A 21110-nucleotide genomic window follows, 5' to 3' on the forward strand; every position below is an offset into this window, starting at 1 on the left:
CTTAAAAAAAAAAAGAAAAAAAAATCATGAGTATTCAGAGTAAAAGAACAAGCATGAAGGATGATCACAAGAATATTTCCAAAATTGTTTGGCAAAGTATATAGCCAAAGAAGAAAAGGCTTACATATTAAAAATTGGGAGGCAGGGGTCTAGCCATGGACTAATATGCAACTTTGAGCAAGTTGCTAGAACTTTTTACACTGGAGTTTTCTTGGCCATGAAATAAGGGATAGGCTAGATGCCAAGGTCCTCTTTAGTGTTAATATTATTCTATGACTCAAGGTTGCTTAGGTGGCATGTAATAGGCAAGGATGAATGGATTAGCCCTACATTATTAGCATGTTCCCCAAACATCTTTTGAAAAAATGCCATTAAAAACAGAGTGGCCAATCTAGCCAATGAATCAGCTATATGCCACTTTCGTAAAGTTAACAAAACAGCAGAGATTATTAAAGTTGCTACTCCATGATTTAGGGATTCATGCAGCTGAGAGAGAGCTGAGTGGAGATGAAGGGGTCCCTGTAAAAATCCTCCTCCTTCAACAACTATTCTGGTTCTGCATGCAGCAGCAAAGCATCATTTCTCATATCTTCCAGTCAATTCAAAGGGCAACACCTGTCATACAACTGGGATGTCTGCACTTGTGACTGCATAGCTAATAATGGGCATTATTATATTGAATTAAGACCAGATTTAAATAATTTAAATGGTAATTATTAACAATCACCATTATCCAATATTACTGAGTTTTCTCTAAAGAGTTCCATTAAGGCATGGAGCTTGGGATATGAACCAAGAAGCCCTATAGTAGCACAAATGCCTTGGTTGCAGCAAGGTGAACTCCTTGGCTATGGTGGCCTCTCAATGGGCAGGCTCCCCTTCTCTGGGCAGTGTCCTACCTGATGTGGGCCACAGAGGAGAATCCTGCTTCCTCAATTTGAGCCTTTAGCTCCTTCAGTTCCCCCTCAGCTCTCCTCTTCTCCTCTAAGTGCTGGTGGATCTCAGCCCTCAGGTGGAGCATCTCCTCCTGAAGACCCCTGTTATTGTCCCCTCCTGCTGAGGAAGGAGGGGGGAGACATACGTTCTGAGTCTCCACAGTTGCCAGACTTTTCTCCAAAGCCACCTTGATGAGCTGAAAGAAAACCATAGTTTAAAGAAGTTAGGGAAGAGGATTCAAGAGGAACATCAGATCGCAAAGGCAGGCTTTAATGCGAACCAAAGAGGCAGCACTAAAATGTGCTCACCCTAAGGACTTCCTCAGTCATAAGGGCCCTGGAGATTGGTTTAGGTGATGAGGACAGCAAGAAAGCAGGAAGAATTGCTTCCATGGGCAGGAAGAGTGGCATCCAGATGTGGGTGAAAAAAACAACAGCACATCATAAATAAAAACCAAATGCAAACACATGAGGTTTACATAGGACTGGAGAGTGTGGAGGCTGTGATTCTTCTCCTCCAGAGGGGCAGAGTCCCCTAAGAATCTTCCTACAAGACAGGAAACTTCTTTGACTCCACACAACATCCAAGTCCTTGACTGCAAAGATCACACCTTGAGACCCCAGCACTCAAAGCCTCAGGCCATGCCTGAACCTCAGGCCCTAAGAAGGATGACTAAGACAGAAGGCACTCAGCTACAGAGAACAGAAGCTTAAGACTCTCGTCCTGGAACTACGGAGAAGTTAAAAGTGAGACCACCTGCCCAGCAGCCAGTATCACCTGTTGGTTATCACCCTTGTGCTGATGCTACCAGGCACAGAGCTCTACAAATCTAAACACCTGGGAAGAAAACAAGGTGGAAATAACTTCCCCATACCTTTCTACGTTTTGAGGATACCCCTGTAGTTACTCTTCAGTGTGTCAACTCAAGTGGTTTGTGTAGCTTTTCCTCAAAGGATAATTTTTTTTTAAAGACTTTCTTATGATTCATCTTGGGTTCCTCTCCAGTTCTCCACACACTTTTAAAAGTATGGAAACCAAATCCTGGGTATGATAACTTATTCAGTGTATGACTACATATTTTAGTGCAAGGATTTCTCATCCATCCATCCAACAATCTTTTTTTTTTTTTAAGATTTTATTTATTTATGGGAGACATACAGAGAGAAGCAGAGACATAGAGAAGCAGGCTCCCTGTGGGGAGCCCATTGCAGGACTCGATCCCAGGACCCCAGGATCACTTCCCCAGCCAAAGGCAGATACTCAACCACTGAGCCACCCAGGTGCCCCCAACATTAATCTTAATACATCCCAATGCCATGTTGCTTCTTTCTCCTCTCTGCGACTGCACTTTGGGGTTCTACTTAGCTTCGAGTCTATTTTTTTTTTAGTCTATTTTGATCTCCCAGTTTCCCACCTCTCTCCCACAGCTATTTCGAGGTCGTGCTGTTTCTTCTGTGTTAACAGTGTGACTTGTACTTGTTGCCAGTAAATTCATTGTTGCTATACAAATCATTTCTTAATGATCAAAGTCCTCAAAATATGTTATGTGTGTCTCCATAACTCAAGTAGTAGCCACTCGATTGGGGATGATTTGTAGAATTAATTACATGCTTTATAGCTTTATTCAGTTCACAAATATATTGAACAAAACAGGGCCCAGAGCAGCTTAAATGGATCAATGATTGATAAATAGCTGCTTGCACAAAGCTGTAGGGCTTTTGCTTGTAACTGAGCATGGTAAGATCTAGGCTGTATGGGTGGGGTTGATTGATAGCACATATATGCAGGGTGTTTAGTAGCACAGCACTTGAGGTTGCAAAGAAAAAGAAGAAAGATGCATAGACAAAGCTGCTCATTTCCTAGGCATCCCTACAGTTCTGAGCCTGACATTTGTCTCTCTGGTTCTGCTGCTGGGCTCAGTTATTCTGGCCTGTCTCTGTACATACCGCCAAGGACTTGGGACAAAATAAAAGGGACTGGATAAAACCACTTTTGAAAATTTAGGACCTCAAACTCTCATTTAAACTATGTGATGTTACCTTTTAAAATAAACCCTTTCCAACTAACTTAACTAAAATAAACTTTGCATGGGCACCTGGGTGATTCAGTCGGTTAAGCGTCTGCTTTCAACCAGATCATGATCTTAGAGTCCTAGAATTGAGCTCTGGGGTCGGGCTCCCTGTGCTCAGTGGAGAGTTTGCGTCTCCCACTGTTCCTCCCCACTGCTTGTGCGCACTCTATCTCTATCAAATGAACAAAATCTTTTAAAAAAATAATCTGGCATCAGTTTCAAATATGGGTGCTTTTATTCTTCTCTAAAACCTAAAGGCTCCTTCTGTTTAAAAATAATGTCTCACTTTAATGATAACTGTCTTTTTTTTTTTTTTTTTTTTTTTTCTGTCTTTTTTTTTTAAGTAGGCTCCACACTCATGACCCTGAGATCAACACCTGAACTGACATCAAGACCTGGATGCCTAATTGACTGAGTCACTCAGGTGCCCCAGCAATACCTATCTATCTATTTTTAAAGTGCCTTCTGGATGTATGTTATCTTCTATTGATTTAAATTTACCTTTTCTTTAAAAAGAAAAAATTAAGAACGATGGAATGTCAATACCAGAAGGGGCCTTAAGGTATACTTGGTCTAATTTCCCACTTTAAAATTAAGAAACAGTTATGTGGGCATCTGGGTGGCTCAGTCGGTTGGGTTTCTGCCTTCGGATCAGGTCATGAGCCTGGAGCCCCGGGATCAAGCTCCTCGTTGGGCTCTCTGCTCAGTGAAGAGTCTGCTTCTCCCTCTCCCTTTGCCTCTCCTCTTGCTCCTGTTCTCTCTCACTCACACTCTTTCAAATAAACAAATAAAATCTTAAAAAAAAAAAAAAAGAAAGAAAGAAAGAAAGAAAGAAAGAAAACAGAGCTATGATTTGTTTCCAGGCTAATTTGGGTTCTCATTTCTGCATCAAAGGGAGCTTACTTTGGCTAACTTATTTTTTAAATTGAAATGTAAATGCATGAAAACTGACTCAGAATCTTTTAAATCAGTTTTTCTTTCTCACCTATGCAAAGTTAATATTTCTATATTTTCCCCAAATAAAACCCCAGGGCTTTCAGTATGTGTGGTGGTCGTAAGAACCCTCTAGGTCTAGTGTTAATTATGTCTCTTACAGGTTCCTCCCCATCTGCCATTTCCTAATTCATCTGTTCTATTGCTTCCATTGTATAATTAAACTTTGTGTACTCTGGGTTTTCTTTTACCCTACAGAAATCTATGTGCACAACTGATCTCGTTTGAATTGAGTTGCTTTGTTTTTACCCATTACAATATGTCTCATAATGTAAATCAGTCCTCACGCAGCATGAGGGCATTAAAAATGATTTTTTTCTCAAGTTCTTCACACTACTTTTTTCTCCTTCTTTGTATTTGAATCTTGATTCTTTTTTTTGAATTTTGATTCTTGATGAACTTTTTTTCCACTACAAAGGTTCAAATGAAGAAAGGCAATGCTTGATTCATTTCACAGGCATTTCCTACTTATTTATTATAGACCTTACATTTGCTTGAGAATGGGATTCTGTGGGAGATACCTCGGGGAAATTACCAACATAGCCAGACCTGAGACTTCCTGAGTAGTCTAAAAATAAGGATGAAGCAACTTGCTTTGGCCAAAAGATAGCTCTTGCCTTGGAAGGAACACAGACTAGGATGTGTTTGTTGGGGGAAGTCTGTGTATGTCTAACGCAGGACGTAGCTCGGTGTCGAATAAAGTGTATCTTCCAAGGACTTAGCAAGCAGGAACTCAGAGCAGAATTGTAAAGGACGATTTCCCCGGGAACCAGCAAACACAGTTTTGAGAATCGGTACACAGAACAATTATGGCAAAACAAGCTTTATTTATTTGGCAGCAGGAGAGTCATACCCTCAAACTCCAGAAAAGTTGAAGTGAATTTACAATGATTTCATACACCAACGTTCATCCTACCCAAAACTGGAGATTGATTTTCAAGGAAAGATTATGAAAAGAAAATGATGCTTACCCAAGATATTCTTCATCCATCAAGTATGTAAATTTGTCTATCATGAGTCAAAACCTAATCCAAAGGTTAACTAATAATTTATTAAGTATCTCTGCCAAGTAATAGGGTAGACATTGCAAGGGAAATACATATGCCCCAATAAAAAGGTTTATTCCAGGATTGAACTGACCTTCTCAAAATGTTATCTGGTCATTTGCTCCATGCTAAGCTATAGGAAGGAAGGTTAAGGAAGGAACAATTTTACAAGCAGTTTGCCTACAATTGAGAATTAGAGCAGAGGGCTCTTATGACTACACATAGTTTAGATTGTGTCAATCAGAATCAGAATCTGGCTGTCTTCACGTCTGTGTCTGTTGTTCACTTTTTCTGAAGCTAATCCTGTCCACAGCAGCAATAACCACCAGTGACTGGCTGACATCTCAATCTAACTCTTAGAATGGACATTTGCTTATCTTACAGATCCCTCTCTTCTCCCCAAAGCTCCTCAGTGACATTAGGAAATGGGAGGCAAAGGGATCTGTCTGGAGGGGCAGTAGTATACATAATTAAAGTCACAAGCACTGGTTAGGAGGACTTAGAAGAAGATATTCAAACAAAAGGAGAAGTTGAACTCATGCAAGAACTTAAGGGAGTGAGGGTCAGATATGGCTAGAGCAACAAAAAGGGGATCTTGATAGAATGTAAAGAAACTGTGTTGAGGACGTGAGGTATCCTAGACAATTAACTACTCATGTCCTCAAGAGCTAAAGATTGTGCCAAGTCCTATGATATTTGAGGAATGATCATGTGGGTTCTTTTTGTTGGGTCTCCCTTTTTCCTTATATGAGAGGTATAGAGGCAGACCCAGAAAGCCTCATTTTCTTAGCAGTTTTCCTAATAACTACAAGGAAGCTATCAATGGAAAAGCCTAGCTATGTCTGCAGAAGGACAGATATCAATGATCCACTTTCTCCTTAATAACTCAGAGACTCACAGGCATGGTCCATCTAGGAGATGTGATTGCTAAATGTCACTGGGCAACATGGAGACACATAGGAGTGCCAGTGAGTGCAATGGGATCACTGTCGGTGACTTAATCTCTGAGGTCCAGGACATTCAACTCTTGAGCTTGAGAACATGCTGGTTACACCTTCACTGATGGCTGGTGGGAACAGTGTTTCAGCCTTGGGTACCAAGTTCTGAGGTTTGATGGGGGCTTGCTCTTGAAGTGTCACCTGCTGGTCACTGATGTGTCACAACCTGGGTGGTCTGTCAGGTTGCCCAACAGACTTCTCTTTTGTGTAACGAGATTTCACCAAGACAGATCCCCGCTTTGGAAGCATTCTGATCCTCTTGGGAGGTTCTCAGAGAGCACTCTCCTGAGCAGGTCTTAGGCCTGCCACCTCCCAAGCAGCCCTCCGATGTCTCCCTGTCTTCTGTGGTGTGTTTCAGATACAAAAACCCAAAAGGGGAACTGTCCATGGTCTTGTTGTAAGTAAAATTCTTCTGAAGCTATAGCTATAGATGGTACATAGAGGCAAAGGTGGGAAGGAGGAGCAGGGGATAGAAGGAGAAAAAAAAAAGGTAGATTGGAGAGAAAAGTGGAGAGTGAAGACAGGGGTTGGCTGGCAAGGTGGCTGGAAGCTCAGGGAGGGCAGAAAGAAGACTGGGAAGTGGTTTTTATAAAAAGATAGCTTCTCACTCTAGGCTCACAAGGGCTGCAGGAGACACCAGACCCCAAAGGGCTATGAGCCTTCCACCCTGGGAACCCAGAACCTGACATGGACTTACTTGCTGGTGATTATGGTGTGCAGCCTCCTCCTCGATGCTGTCCGTGAACTCAGTACTAGCATCTTCTGTATCTTCCCCTGCAGCTGCACCTGTAAGTGAGTCCAGAAGAGAAAGGTGATTCCCTTCACAGGTGGCTTTCAGAGAGCAGCTAAAATTACACTTTTTGCCATCTGCCTCTGATTTCTTCCTTTCCACATATGCATGATTCCCTAGCCAGGAGGACTGAAGGTGGAACCGGTGTGCCAAATCTGTAGAAAAGCATTTTATCACTGATACTTTCTTACTAATATTGAAGCTTAAGCCTTAAAACATTTGCTGGCTTTGACTGCACAGGCCTGTACCTAAGGAGTTGGCTGTTAGAGTGGTTACCCCTCTCACCTATTTCTAGATAGCCTGAATTAATCCCTGTCCTGCCAGTCCAGCTATGTAACAACTTTTTTTTGAAACATGGGCCCAGACAGAACATGAGAGACTCCTAGCTCTGGGAAACGAACAAGGGGTGGTAGAAAGGGAGGTGGGCTGGGGGTGGGGGTGACTGGGTGACGGGCACTGAGGGGGGCACTTGATGGGATGAGCACTGGGTGTTATTCTATATGTTGGCAAATTGAACACCAATAAAAAAATAAAAAGCTGGTATATATATAAAAAAAAAAAAAAAGAAACATGGGCCCAATATGACTAACCATTTCCCTACCATTGAGTACTGAGAGGATCATTGACTTGCTGGGGATTAAGGTAACCTGCTTTCTCATACTTTTCCATCTCTGGGATCATGGGGTGACAATATCTCTGAAGAACACCCCTCTAGGAGCTATGTGTTCTACAGAAGCTCAGGACTAGTCAAGACTCAAGGCACAAAATGGTTTGGGTGTTTCCTAATTCCTTCCTTTAACCTTCCCATCACTCTAAACTCTTGTTCCTTGCATTTTTTGCCTGAGAGGTTTCTTACGCTTCTTTATCCAAGTGTTTTTTTGTTTTGTTTTGTTTTGTTTTTTAGGATTTATTCGTGAGAGACATACAGAGAGGCAGACACAGGCAGAGGGAGAAGCAGGCTCCATGCAGGAAGCCCGATGTGGGACTCAATCCCGGAACTCCAGGATCACACCCTGAGCCACCCAGGCACCCCAATGTCCAAGTGGGTTTTAAAACATTCTTTCATTCCTTAAAGATGGACACCCTCACCCTAAGGCACAAACATCTATGTCTTGCACTAAGGGAGAACTAATAACTGCCATTTGTTGTCTGGGCAAAGGACTGAGACAGTGTGACCAACAGAACTTTCTGCAATTCTATGCATGTGCTGCCCAATACAGTAGACACATATGGCTACTGAGTACTCGAAATAGGCTAGAATGACTGAGGAACTCAATTTTTAAAATTTAAATTAATTTAAATGTAAATTCAACTAGCCACACATGGCTCATGGCTACCATATAGGACAGAACAAAACTAGGGCATTTCTTCCTTTTCACATCTGTTACAGTAAGACTGTTCATCCAATTTTAGATTAAGATCTGTGGCCCACATTATTGATTTCTTCTGAAAATGGAGGAATTCATGATGGTTAATTCACTTTAATACCAAAGAAAATCTACCATGACACTCCCTGGGTCTACAGAATAGGTCTTATAGAACCTGCCCAAGTTAGAGAAGCTTGAGATCTAGTTCTGACCCTGGCCTCAGCAACCAGCCTATTAAAACTCCTCTTCTGACCACTGAGTAACCTGTGCCTGAAAGGGATTAGATGGTTTGTCCAAGTTTACGCAGCTGGTCCTGACAAGAGCTGTGCCAAGAAGTCAAATCTCTGGACTTTCAGACAGAGGCAACTCACTGTTCCTTCTGGTGACAAATCATATCTTTGTTTCTTCCTCCATGACCAAAGAACCTGCTCTTGAGCTCAGACATCCATGGATGAGTAATGAGCATTCACTACCCTCTCTGCAGAGAAGTTGAACAGGGGCAGTTCACACCTTCATTCCATCTCTTGTCATCTGCAAGTTCATGCCAGAGTATTTGCAGTGACTGAGGTCAATCTTATTAAAGTACTAGAAGGTAGTAAGCATACTGCCCTAACAACTTAATCTTATGACTCATTCCACAAATGTTGCATTAACTTTGTTTTTGTTTTGTTTTTTTAAAGATTTTATTTATTTATTCATGAGAGACACAGAGAGAGGCAGAGACATAGGCAGAGGGAGAAGCAGTTTCCCTGCGGGGAGCCCGATGCGGGACTTGATCCCCAGACTGGTATCATGACCTGAGCCGAAGGCAGATGCACAACTGCTGAGCTACCCAGGTACCTCTTATTGTATTAACTTTGGACCAAATTCCTGTGTCCTATTCGATAAGGTTCTACCTATGAGGTACCTCAACCACTCAGCATTTTTAGACATTCCCTGGCAGCGTACAAAAGGGATTTCCAAAATCTACTCTTTCAAACTGGCCCCAGAATGATCTCATTTTCAATACTGGTTGTGGAGAGATGGATGAGCACATTCTCTAAGCTTTGGCAACTCACTGAATCCAGGAAGCTAATTCACTTGTGGACTTACATATCTTATTATGCTTATTTTGGAAAATCTTTCCCTGTATAACAGTAGAGATCAGAATCTTTTATTTTTTTCTTGCAAAGAAAATGAATGCCCCACTCAATGTCAGATTAAGAAAACACAGTTTTCACACCGCTTCTCCCCTGAGCTTTGGGCTAGATAATCCTGTGGTTGAAGTAAGCTCAGCTGTATGAGTTGAACTCATCTCCATTATCATTCTTGGTGACTTGTACAGCCATGCTGCCTCACATCTGAAGATGACTCCTGTGCTAGGTCCTAGGAGTAAAGTAAGGGAGAATTAGAGAAAGTGACTGCCACTGGTCTTGAAGGCTTTTATCTCACACGTTCTGCCCCCTACTTACCTTTGTTGCCTTCCTGATGCCACATTTGCATTTTTAGATAATGTTCTAATTCACTCAGTGACACAATGCCAATGGTTTTGACTTTATCAGGAGTTAAGTGGAGACCAAGTAAGAATGCCTATTTCATCCCAACATTCTACTACATAGGAGGTTTTGCTTTCCTTATTTATTTTTAGCTAGCTTAGTCTGCTGTAGTTCCTTCAGGGGAGCTTCAATAGTTGCTCACCCTTTTATCAATTTTGAATTAGAATGCTGATGGCTGGGGAGCCTACATGGCTTAGTCTGGGTTTAAGCTCCTGCCTTCAGCTCAGGTCCTGATTTCAGGGTCCTGGGATAGAGCCATGCATTAAGGTTCCCTGCTTCCTCCTCTCCCTCTGCCTGCGGCTTCCCTCTGCTTGTGCTCTATCAAATAAATAAAATCTTAAAAAAAAAAAAAAAAAAAAAAAAGAATGCTCAAGGCTGGTGGTGAGTGGCAGGGCACACTAGAATAAAGTTGAAAAATTTTGTAGAAAATATTGGAATGAGTAAGTTACCCCACATAAAGCCCTGTAAGTTTACAGTTGATACCATTCTTTCACTATTTTTTTAATCCATGACAAAGTAATTTCTCTTTTGTGAGAGAATACCCTTTTCTAGGTTTTTACAAGGCAACAAAACACCATTTTCCAAACTAATTTGTAATGTTCTAAATTTCTAAAGGTACTATACTTTATAATGGTGTATCTACTGCTTATTATTTTAGATACTCTGAAAAGAGTCTGTCACTTCGAGTTTATTTTTCTCCTTCAGGTTTTATCTCCAGGTTAAGTTTTACATGTTAAACTAGAAATTTTATTAAAGTTTTTTTTTTTTTTTCATTTGAGGCTTTGATGGTGGTTCCCAAATTGTGGTTCTTGCAAATTTCTAGGCTTTGAGCCATATATATAATGGAGGTGGTACCTCAAACTCCCTTTTACATTTAGAAAATTATTTTCTACCAGCTATCTGACTTGATAAAGTACACAGAAATAAAAGCCTCTAAAACACTATAAAACCTTCAGTGAAAATTTAAGTGTTAAGCACATGTATTCTTTTAATTACTTGAAACAAAAATTGATAGTTTTGTGAAGATATTTAAATTGAGGATGACAGGACGCCTGGGTGGCTCAGCAGTTGAGCATCTGCCTTTGGTTCAAGGTGTGATCCCGGGCCGGAGATCGAGTCCCACATTGGGCTTCCTGTGAGGAGCCTGCTTCTCCCTCTATGTCTCTGCTTCTCTGTGTCTCTCAGGAATAAACAAAATCTTTAAAGAAAAAAAAATCAAGGATAGCATAGGAACATGAACTCTGGAGCCCAATTGTCTAGGTTCGATTTCTGCTTCTGTCATTAGTTATGTGACATTAGGCAAGCCATAACCTTCCTGTAACTGTTTCCTTACTTACTAATTAAGGTTAACAGTGACATCCACTCCATGCAGTTGTAGTGAACTTTGAAGGATTCACTGTATTTGAGGTGCTTAGAACAGTGCTTTGCAAACAGCGTGTACTCAATAAATAGCGCCTTTAAACAATAGTATTATTGTTGGTAAACTTACATGGTCTATGGGCTGAAAAAAAGCAGCCACATAACCTAAATGTAACCAGCAGAAATTTTATACCTAATGTTATAACTGGATGATCTTGATTGATTGAGTCTATCTGTACTTCCTTACTTCTGAGTATGTTTCCCTCAATAGGAGGCTTGAAATAATACTTTCTGGTCTCTGTGCTTCACAGGACAGTTGCCAGTAAAGTAGGATGAATTCTTTTGAACCGGTGTTTTACAAATAGGATTCATCATTATTACATTGTAATTGCCTTAAAACTCCATCATGTATGAATAAACCTTAGAGGAAGTTATATAGTGTTCATTCTTCAGAAACGAGGCCAATGGGGTTACAAGATCATTTTCCCTGAATTCTACTCTACAGTCATTATTGTTTATTGGGAACACCTGGGTGGCTCAGTGGTTGAGTATCTGCCTTTGGCTCAGGTCGTGATCCCAAGGTCCTGGGATCCAATCCCACATCAGGCTCCCCATAGGGAACCTGCTTCTCCCTCTGCCTACGTCTCTGCCTCTCTCGCTGTGTCTCTCATGAATAAATAAATAAAATCTTTAAAAAAAAAATAAACTATTTACATTCAACCAACAGAAAAGGAGTAATATTTCCCATATAGTTACTCAGAACACAGCGGAAGTCATATTTGACTGATTTTGGAAGGAGATTCAAAGAGTGAAAACTGTACAGCAAGAGCCAGTGTGTGATGCCAAGCCCGCAGCTCGTCTTCCCCTCTCGTACCAGAGCCTCACACCAGATCCAAGAGGGCCAGCTCACTCTCATTCTGTAACATTCTGCCATGTGCTCAATACCAGAACTCTCACATGTTCACATCATGAACCAACTAAAGTACCCCTGACTTAAATATTATGCTATATGACAGAATCAAACAAAAAAGTTCTTGTCAAACTCCGCATCCACTCCTTTTCCTTTTTTTTTTTTCCCACTCCTTTTCCTAAAAAAGACCTTAAGATCATGTGTGTGTATATATATATATATATCCTAATATATAGAGAAGTTGTCCTATATGACTATATATATATATATATATATATATATATATATATATATATATATATATAGTCCTCCCTAGGCTTCTGCTGAAAAATAAAATTCTTCACTAGACAGATTCTGATCTTGAAACAAGTAGCTAGGAAAGAAAACTGCTGTCTCTGGTCAAGCCCTTTTATGGTGTATCTTTGTCTTTAGATTGCAACATCTCTTAAGTGGCTTTCCAGCTTGCACTTTATTCAGAAAGCAATTTTCCAGGGATTTGAAATGATGTAATGTCAAGGAATTTTTCCTGCTCACGGCTTCTTTGTTCCCCTCAAAGAGCATAAGCAGCAGGCCTTTCCAGGAATATTTACAGGAATAACACCCCCCAGCATAACAGCTTGCTCCTCAAATCTCCATCCTGTTTGCTACTGTTCTCAAGGAGAACAGTAAGAGGAGAACAGCAAGGAGAACAAGAAAGAGTTTTTAAGATAAAGTAGTTCATTTCACATTTCTGAGGGAAGTGTAATGCTGTTTCTTTAGTCTCACTTCCTTGAGAGAATAATCCAGGTTTCTTCCTCTTCCTTCCTCTAGTTAAATAAATTACAAAAGCATTCACTCATTCCAGAGCGTTAACTTTGCCTTGGATTTTTAGTAGAATGATCAATAGACTGATTCTCCTATAAGGAAACAAACAAAAAAAGACGTGAGCTTTCCCTACTTCTCATAAATCTTTTCAAGAATGAAACCAAATGGTTACTGTTTGGCCTTTGATACTTTTATTGGATCAGTAACAATTTTCTGTCTCTCGACTAAAGTAGCTGAAATTCTAACACTTATGTATTAAAAAGTACACTCTCCATTTCAGCACAAATGTTAACACAGTTTAACACAGCACAGTGCCATGAAGAAATGAATTTCCAGAGGAAAATATACAGCTTATTTCGGTGGGAAAATAGTCCTATAAATAATCTAATGCCAAGTGATTGGATCATTTAACATGTCACTTCCTTCTTCATTTGAATTGCTATGGAATCACTTTACTTTTTCTTGACAGCCCTAGGACCAAAATTTTAAGAAGTGATAAAAGTAAAGCTGCTTTTATTACCAAACTGAATACTTCATGGAAACAGAAATTCATGACTTATATAACATAGTTGTACACACACATACCTCTAAAGTTTACAGATTGAGAGGCTGGTATTTTAGAGCAATGATTTTGATAACTGTAAAAGGAAGCACTACATACTCAAGTTATATACTAAAAGCAAAGCTACATGCATGTGCTAGGAAATTATGAGTTTTTAAAGGGAACACAGAAGCTGATTTAGTTCATCTTCTTAACACCCCTATTCTTCATATTATTTTCCATTGAACATTTTCTTGCTGAACTTTCTATTTTATCCTTCATTTAGCAAAAGGAAAACAGTATGATAAATAAAAAATTTTATTTCTGGAATTTGACTTTAAGCAGCGTAAAGGGAAAGTAATGCAAAAAGAATTAGCACATCACTTTATAAGTTTGATCATTCTTTTCGACATCTGGTAAAATTAGTATTGTCAGCTTTACATGTTGTGTTTCCCTTCCACTTCTCATCCTCTACTCGAAGAAAATTACAATGCAACTTTTTAATTTGGGAAGTTCATCCTGGCTTACGTGATTATACTGAAAGAAGTTGAGGACTTACCTTTTGTCAATACTCAGATTACTTAAAAGCAACATGCCTGTCTTCTAATTATAATGAAGTTGTTTAACAAAGTTATTACTCTAAATGTCTAGTGAGAGGATGTCTTAAATCCATATTCCAAGAAGTTTTAAAACTCAGAAACTATTAACCTATGGAAATCATTCTGATGTATTGTTTCATTGACTCATTCCTTCTATTTTTTATTACCAGGTTCCCTCCTATATGCTCCATACTCCTAGCTACTCTTTGTAGTACTGATGGTTCTTCGCGACCAAAGTGAGAAGAAAAGGTAAGTTTTAATCTTAAAAGAGAAAATATCCTATATGCTCATGTTCATATCTCACAGGATGTCAGTATCTGAAAAAGAAAGCTAATTTCATTTATTCTACCTCTGTATCATTTCTACAAGGCAAGACAGAAAGTAGACTTTAAGGGTGTGGGTTACTATGATTTCTTCCTAGCTTCTCAGGGTGATTATCACATTTCCCTGCAGGACACTGGCTATAAACCTACAGAATTATTACTGAGGCCCTAGTTGAAGAGGCAACTTGAGTTTTTCAGGGACTTCAAATGTGAAGATTCTATGACTTTTTCATATAAAAAGATCATAAAAGCAGAAAACAATACCTTTATCCTAACAAACAGGAACTAGAGTTTACTAATACTAGCTCAAGGAAAGCAAAAGAACTGAAGTATCATCCCTCTGAGGTTTATAGTCTAAAGGGATGGGACTGTAGGTAAGTCAACTTTTATTCCTCAATGAAAGGAGCAATTGTTAGTATAGTCTGATCTGCTTCTCCTTTCCCTAATCAGAGAATCCTAGATTAAACTTGAAAAGAGACAGAACATGAATTTTCTTGAATTTTGAATCTGTGAACCAAACTTTCCAGAACCAGATAGCAAATTACTATAAATAGGCATAAAAGTGAAAGGTATATATATATATATCTGTCCCAGAGGTCACTTAGGTATATAAACTGTGCAAGTAGAATATAATAAAGAACTTTCTAGGAAGCTTTTTGTGGCTAGGATCTAATATCCTGTATAGGTCATGATTTTTTAAATCTTTATAGATCTCTTACTCTATATAGCAACATTGACAAATCTTTTAAAAATCTGATTAAGTAAAGGTAACATTCCTCTATCTGTGGGTTACAGAACAAAATTCATCAGAGTGAGTTCTCTAATAAGATGCCAAATAATCACACAAAACTGTTAAGACTAGCAAGCTCTCGCCAGGTAGCTGTTCGCAAGCCTCATTCCAGGACATTAGTAGCAGATTTTAGTTATATCTACGGTATCAGGAGCAACTTCTATTTTTTGCCACAAAATAACTTAATTTTCTAAAACATTTCCCAAGGACCAACTGTAGCATAAGTTAGTCTGTCTCTTCAGGATCCAAATCAGGACCAGGACCAGGATTCACTTATTTTTTTCCCACTAATCTATTTTGATCATTTTTCAACTGGAAGTTGGGTTTCTCATTATTCAACTAGCTATCTTAATATTTCTAACACTTAGTAACATTTAATATTTTCAAGATACCAATGGAAATTCCTACTTTTAGAAGATGATTGAAGTAGGAGTAGTAATCAGACATTACTGTAATTGCTATAAACCATTAGAATCCAAGAATCATCCATGGTTGAATCTTAACAGAATACTTAGAAAACTTCCTTGGTCTGTTAGCAAAATTAAGGGAAAATACTTCCTAAATGCCTTGTAATCATATGAGAGTAGTCTTTGCTGGGGTGACATTTCTGTAAGTTCAATTACCCGCTTTCTTTTTAGCCTTGTGCAGGAAAAGGTCTCTAAAGATTAGAAGACTAAGAAAGTGATGGTTCTGCTCATACTCCCTATCCCCTTCCTTAAATGACCCCCACCCCAAAGGCCATGAAAACTGGAAAGCGTTTCATTAAGGGAAGGTTTATGGCGATCAATCTTCTGCAAAATACTTAATCAGAAAATCCCAGGGAGTTTCTCTAGTAGAACATTTTCTTCCCTGTCCACTTTGGTTTGACTGATGCTCTATCTGTTGTTACATACGTGGCTAAAGTTACAGAAAGTTGCACAGAATTTAGAATGTAAGGCAGCCCATGTCAACACATGAATGTGAAAGAAATTAAATTGTCATGTGAAAAATGAAGGGAAAACAGAAAAAAAAATCATAGTGCACCCCCTGAGAAAGAGTACTCAGTCACCTTCATGATGCTGGAAATCAAGCCCTCTTCACCAAATTCCATGTTTTAAAACCTGAAATCTTAGCTTCTAGTCTAGGGAATTTATAACCAGCAGAACTATGAAACCTCATGGTGTTGAACCCACAAAGCTCCTAAATAATCCTGGCTACTTTTCATACTCTTGACATTTAAGCTAGAAATACAATCTCCAGGGCCCCTTCCTTATGCCCGTCACGCTCCCATAAGAAAGCACTGAGACAATATGAACCCAGATTTGTGACATTTCTTGCTGAACTATTCAAACACTTCAAGGCCTGCTAATTACTTATTTTAATGTAGTAATGGTTAAGTACTAAAAACATGAAAAGCCTAGGGCTCCATCTTGTGCCACTACCAAATGAAAAACTAGACGCACTACTTTCCTTTGGCTGCAATAAGCAGTTTGGTGAAATGCTGAATTTAAAGGGGAACATTGCATTTGAAATTATCTTTTTATATAAAGAATCATGCTCTGAAAGACAGGCTGGAAAGCCTCAATCCCTGTTCACCCAATTCCATGTTTAAAAACTGAAATGAGGCGGTAGCCCCGGTGGCGCAGCGGTTTAGCGCCGCCTGCAGCCCAGGGTGTGATCCTGGAGACCCAGGATGGAGTCCCACATTAGGATCCTTGCATGGAGCCTGCTTCTCCCTCTGCCTGTGTCTCTGCCTCTCTCTCTATCTCTGTTTCTCATGAATAAATTAATTAATTAAAAAATAAAATAAAAATAAAAACTGAAATGAGGGACGCTTGGATGGCTCAGCAGTTGAGCGTCTGCCTTCAGCTCAGGGCATGATCCTGGGATCTGGGATCAAGTCCTGATCGGGCTCCTTGCATGGAGCCTGCTTCTCCTTCTGCCTGTATCTCTGCCTCTCTCTCTCTCTCTCTCATGAATAAATAAAATATTTAGAAAAAAAAAATTGAAATGAGTTTTTATTGAATTTGTGTTCTGACTACATAGTATACCCTTGGCTTAAAGAGAAAATATTAATGTAATTTAATCTGCATTTCACTAATCTAATTTCACTATCAACATTATTCAATATCAACTATGAAACCATATCAGAGGAGAAGGTTTACTGCTAACACTCTGTCTTTGCCTCCTCTCTTCGACTTGACCCTTCCAATACTTGTAGTCTACTATGGCAAGACTTGGTTTGATTAACTTCTGATAAGGATTATACCTCTTTTGCAAAGTCATTCTTTTTTTTTTTTTTTTTTGCAAAGTCATTCTTATAGACATTTAATGTCTCTCTCTTTCATCTTGAATTTATTTGATTAAAAAAATTTTCTCACTCATAGAGCAGGAGTTGACTGATGGCAAAAATACACACGCATGCATTTATGACATGATCTGGAACATATGAAATGGACAGTGAGAGCAGGAGAGGAATAAACTTTATTGGCCCATGGAAAGAGATGAGGGAACAAGGAGGGGCCAGGGAAAAGAGTGAGTATGGGTGAGAAAGCTGAAATGGAATGATTTAAAAGGTGCACATATACTTTGTAACCTCCACCATTTAACTCAGAGATAGATATGTACAGTGCCATACAGGTAGACTAAGGTGAGTTTCACTTTGTAGTTGATGCTACTTGTAATCGTTCTACCATTAGCAAGTCACCATTGAATTCTGCCAGAGTCAGACAGGGCTCTCAGGTTAGTGCAAACAAGGTTTTCCATCCTGGGCTGCAGTGCTCAGAAGGCATGCTTGTGACGAACTCGCACACTTTCCAGTTCCCCACCTCCAATGGCAGCCAGGGTCTCCAGCCTGCTTAAGCGCTCCAGGCTTCTTCCAAGAACTTCTTCTAGCCGACCACGTATCACCTGGGCCCCTTCTAGTTCCACCTGCAGAGTTCGGTCTCTCTCAGAGCTGAGTAAACATGCCACAAGGAAGGAAGATGGATTAGCTACTGATTGCTATGAGTCTACATATACTTCAAAGAGCCATGAGACTTTCTCAAAGACACTTTCTAGGACACAATAATTGAATGCTGTCTTTGTTTTGGTGTTGTTATCCTTCACTGCTGACATATTAGCAAAGCCTGATCCTTTCTTTAAAGCTTTCATTTTTATGCTAGATTGTGGCCCAATGTCACTTAAATTATAGTTCCTCAGACTTATCTCATACCCCTATAGCCAACATAAGGGAAATTTCACTTTGTGACTATAAATATTAGTTTCTGAAAAACCAAAGCCCAGGAAAAACTAAATGCAAGCTGAAGCAACTCTGAACAAAGGAGGACTGCTCTTGAAGATCTGTGTTCTCTCGTTTGATCACCAAAATGGACAGTTCTAAAAAGGAATCCAGTTCAGAGAGACTAAAAATCCAGAGAGTCTTTAATAAGTAATAAAATCAAGTTGTCTTATCATACCTTTGCTCTGCTTTCATTTTCCTGAAGTAAAAAGATACACAATGCTTAAACTGAACAAACCAACAACCAGAAGAAACTGAATAGTAAAAGAATAAAAATTAGGAAAGAGAAAAAGGGACAAGAGTGAAGGCAGAAAGAAAAAAAAAAATAAAGGGAATATGAAATGAACCAGAACAATATAATATATGTGACTGAAAAGCAGGAAGTGCAAGCATATACACTGATCATGATTACTATCAGTGATCCTGGGTTGATATTAGCCATCATGGTAAATATATTTTCTTCAGTGATACTCAGTGAGTATCAATATCCTTTATATTCTTACTCTTAGAATGGAACAGACTTTCCCAGGACATGGGACAGAGGAAGGAAAGGGGAATACATGGAGTGCTTACTATACATACACACAAGGCAGTATTTTAGTCACCTGACAAGTCTTCTCGTTTGATCTCTGTATAGCTATGTGAGATAGGCCCTATTCAAGATTCAAGACTCAAGACTTAGGTTCAGAGTGACCCCCATACAACAAACGACAAATGGAGTAGCACTAGTAATTGTCTCTGCCTTTCTTACTCACTGCTTTGAGGTCATAAGCACCTGCACCTAAAGAGGAATAGAAGGATAAACATTGCCGTCAGTCTCCTACCTCTCTGGATGGGCATGGAACTTCACCAGGCTGCTGTACAGCTGTCTCTCTGCTTGTAAAGCTTCATTGAGCCGACTCCGTTCATCCACCAGCCCTTCGAGCATTAGCAGCAACTGAGGAAAGAACAGAAGCAATATGCAGAGACATGAGACCTGAAGCCACAGTGGATCCCGAGAAATTAGTCAAAGGAAATCTGTTCACATGCACCATGACCAAAAAAGCTATCTTACTACTTGCTTAACGTTCTATTATATTTTACAGTTTTCAAATCATTGTCACATTCTTTTTTTAATCTTTAAAACTATACAGGGCAGAAATTAAACACAGAAGCAAGAAGAAGAAAGAGGAGAGAGAATTCAGAAGCACAGGAAAGAGGCTAAGAAAAGGGAGTGGAAGGGAAAGAGAGGAAGGGCCAGAAGGAGACATACAGCTGGACTTACTCATATTCTTCATTCATTCATTCAATATTTATCGAACACATTCCAACTGCCAGGCTCTGTTCTAGGGATAAACTTATTACCTAGTGGGTGGAGGAGACCCCAACAGTCACAGACGTGTATCAGTGAGCTACAGGAAATGCTGTAAAGAAAATGAGCTATGACAGTACACAATCAGCAGCACTTTAAGTGAACTGCTTGAGTTAAAGCCAGGATTAGAGAGAAATGAGTAGTTAGTGAGAGAGATAATAACAGAGACAGGGAGTAGAGGCAAGTAGGTCTTTTTCAGACATCTGGCACTGAAGGAAGGTCAGCTAAAGGGTAGTAGCTACAAAGGAATTACAAATAGTTAAGGTACCAATTGCTGCTCCAGACCAAGGCAGGAAACTTTAGAGCACAAATTCTCTATGGAATCCCATCAACAGACCCCTTCAGAGATAACTGAGATTGACAGCTTTTCCACTGTTTGTGTCACAGTAAAAATAAAGTTTATATTCTAACAGCTTACTTGTTGTCTTCGATTTCCTAACGTTTCCTGACCCTGTGATTCTACTGAAGCAACTTTTTCCCGAAGAAGTAAGACCTCTTGGGTCAGGCGTTCCATAGCTGGTATATCTTCAGGATCAACCAGTTGCATCTGCAGGTCCTAAAAGTCAAGAAAAAAAAGCTAGTAATAAATCCACGGGGTGCCTGACTGGCTCAGTCAGTGGAGCATGTGACTCCTGCTCTCGGAATTGTAACCTGCTATTTGGCAGAGCAGCAAAGGAACAAATAGTCTACCATATTTCCAAGTGGAATATTGATAAGCCATATGAAATAATATATTCTTTATGAAATCTCAGCAACTCTAATACTAGTCAAAAATACGGTGATATTAAAAGGCTCAATCTGACAGCACATCAAGGAAATAAGGACTGGCCAAGGGACTCAAAATATACAAATGTTTGAAGATGACCCACAGGTATTCTGAGCTATAGTCATTTTCAATGATCTTTAAAAAGCTTTGAAAAACCTTTATGAGGTCTTCTTTAATCTGTATATTCCTGGTCAGGGATTCCATGTCAGCAGCCTGCACCTGCAGCTCTTCCTCTTGCACGGCCACCATGGACTGTAGTGCAGAAAGTTCCATCTGTTGAGAGAAGAAATCCTGAAGTCAGTAGGTAGAAGACACAGTATATGTCACAATTACTTCTGAATACCAAGGTCAAAGTTTTTCCATACTTCACCATCAGCCAGTAATACAAGTGCCAACTAGAAGACAAGTAGTGTTCTACTGGATCAGATCAATAAACCACATAGTGTGGTACCAAAGGGTGTTTAATGGGAAGCTGTAATGGTAGCACTTTTTTAATTAGCACTATCAAACATATCAAATGTTTAATTAATGAGTTTATTCTGCTACTTAAAAAAATTGGTCACCATTAGTAGATGAGTCAATCCTCCCAACAACTGAATCACTACTCTTCTATTCCCCAGTAAACAGATGAAGTGACTAAGGCAGAGAAATCAAGAAAACCTGTTCAAAGTC

The 21110-nt window shown here is 39.6% G+C and overlaps 1 protein-coding gene across 32 annotated transcripts in view; it reads right to left on the reverse strand.

The window, feature by feature from the left end:
* PDE4DIP (phosphodiesterase 4D interacting protein) overlaps nt 1-21110 on the reverse strand; it is a 223239-nt gene that overhangs the window by 36541 nt on the left and 165588 nt on the right. For 29 of the 32 annotated variants that reach the window (XR_012004105.1, XR_012004104.1, XM_072769527.1 and 26 more), the window contains 6 exons: nt 20595-20711; nt 20091-20228; nt 19146-19258; nt 17870-17997; nt 6742-6830; nt 900-1132 (listed from right to left, as the gene is read on the reverse strand). Coding sequence is in view for 30 of the 32 variants with exons in the window: in XM_072769527.1 (XP_072625628.1) it covers nt 900-1132; nt 6742-6830; nt 17870-17997; nt 19146-19258; nt 20091-20228; nt 20595-20711 (818 nt within the window). In the remaining 2 variants the exon portion in view is untranslated. Of the gene's footprint in view, nt 1-899; nt 1133-4807; nt 6469-6741; nt 6831-12455; nt 12902-17869; nt 17998-19145; nt 19259-20090; nt 20229-20594; nt 20712-21110 lie in introns of those variants that run through there. The other 3 variants (XM_072769545.1, XM_072769547.1, XM_072769546.1) reach the window with 2 other exon arrangements.

Source organism: Canis lupus, chromosome 12, assembly GCF_048164855.1.
Source record: "Canis lupus baileyi chromosome 12, mCanLup2.hap1, whole genome shotgun sequence".
NCBI lineage: Eukaryota > Metazoa > Chordata > Mammalia > Carnivora > Canidae > Canis > Canis lupus.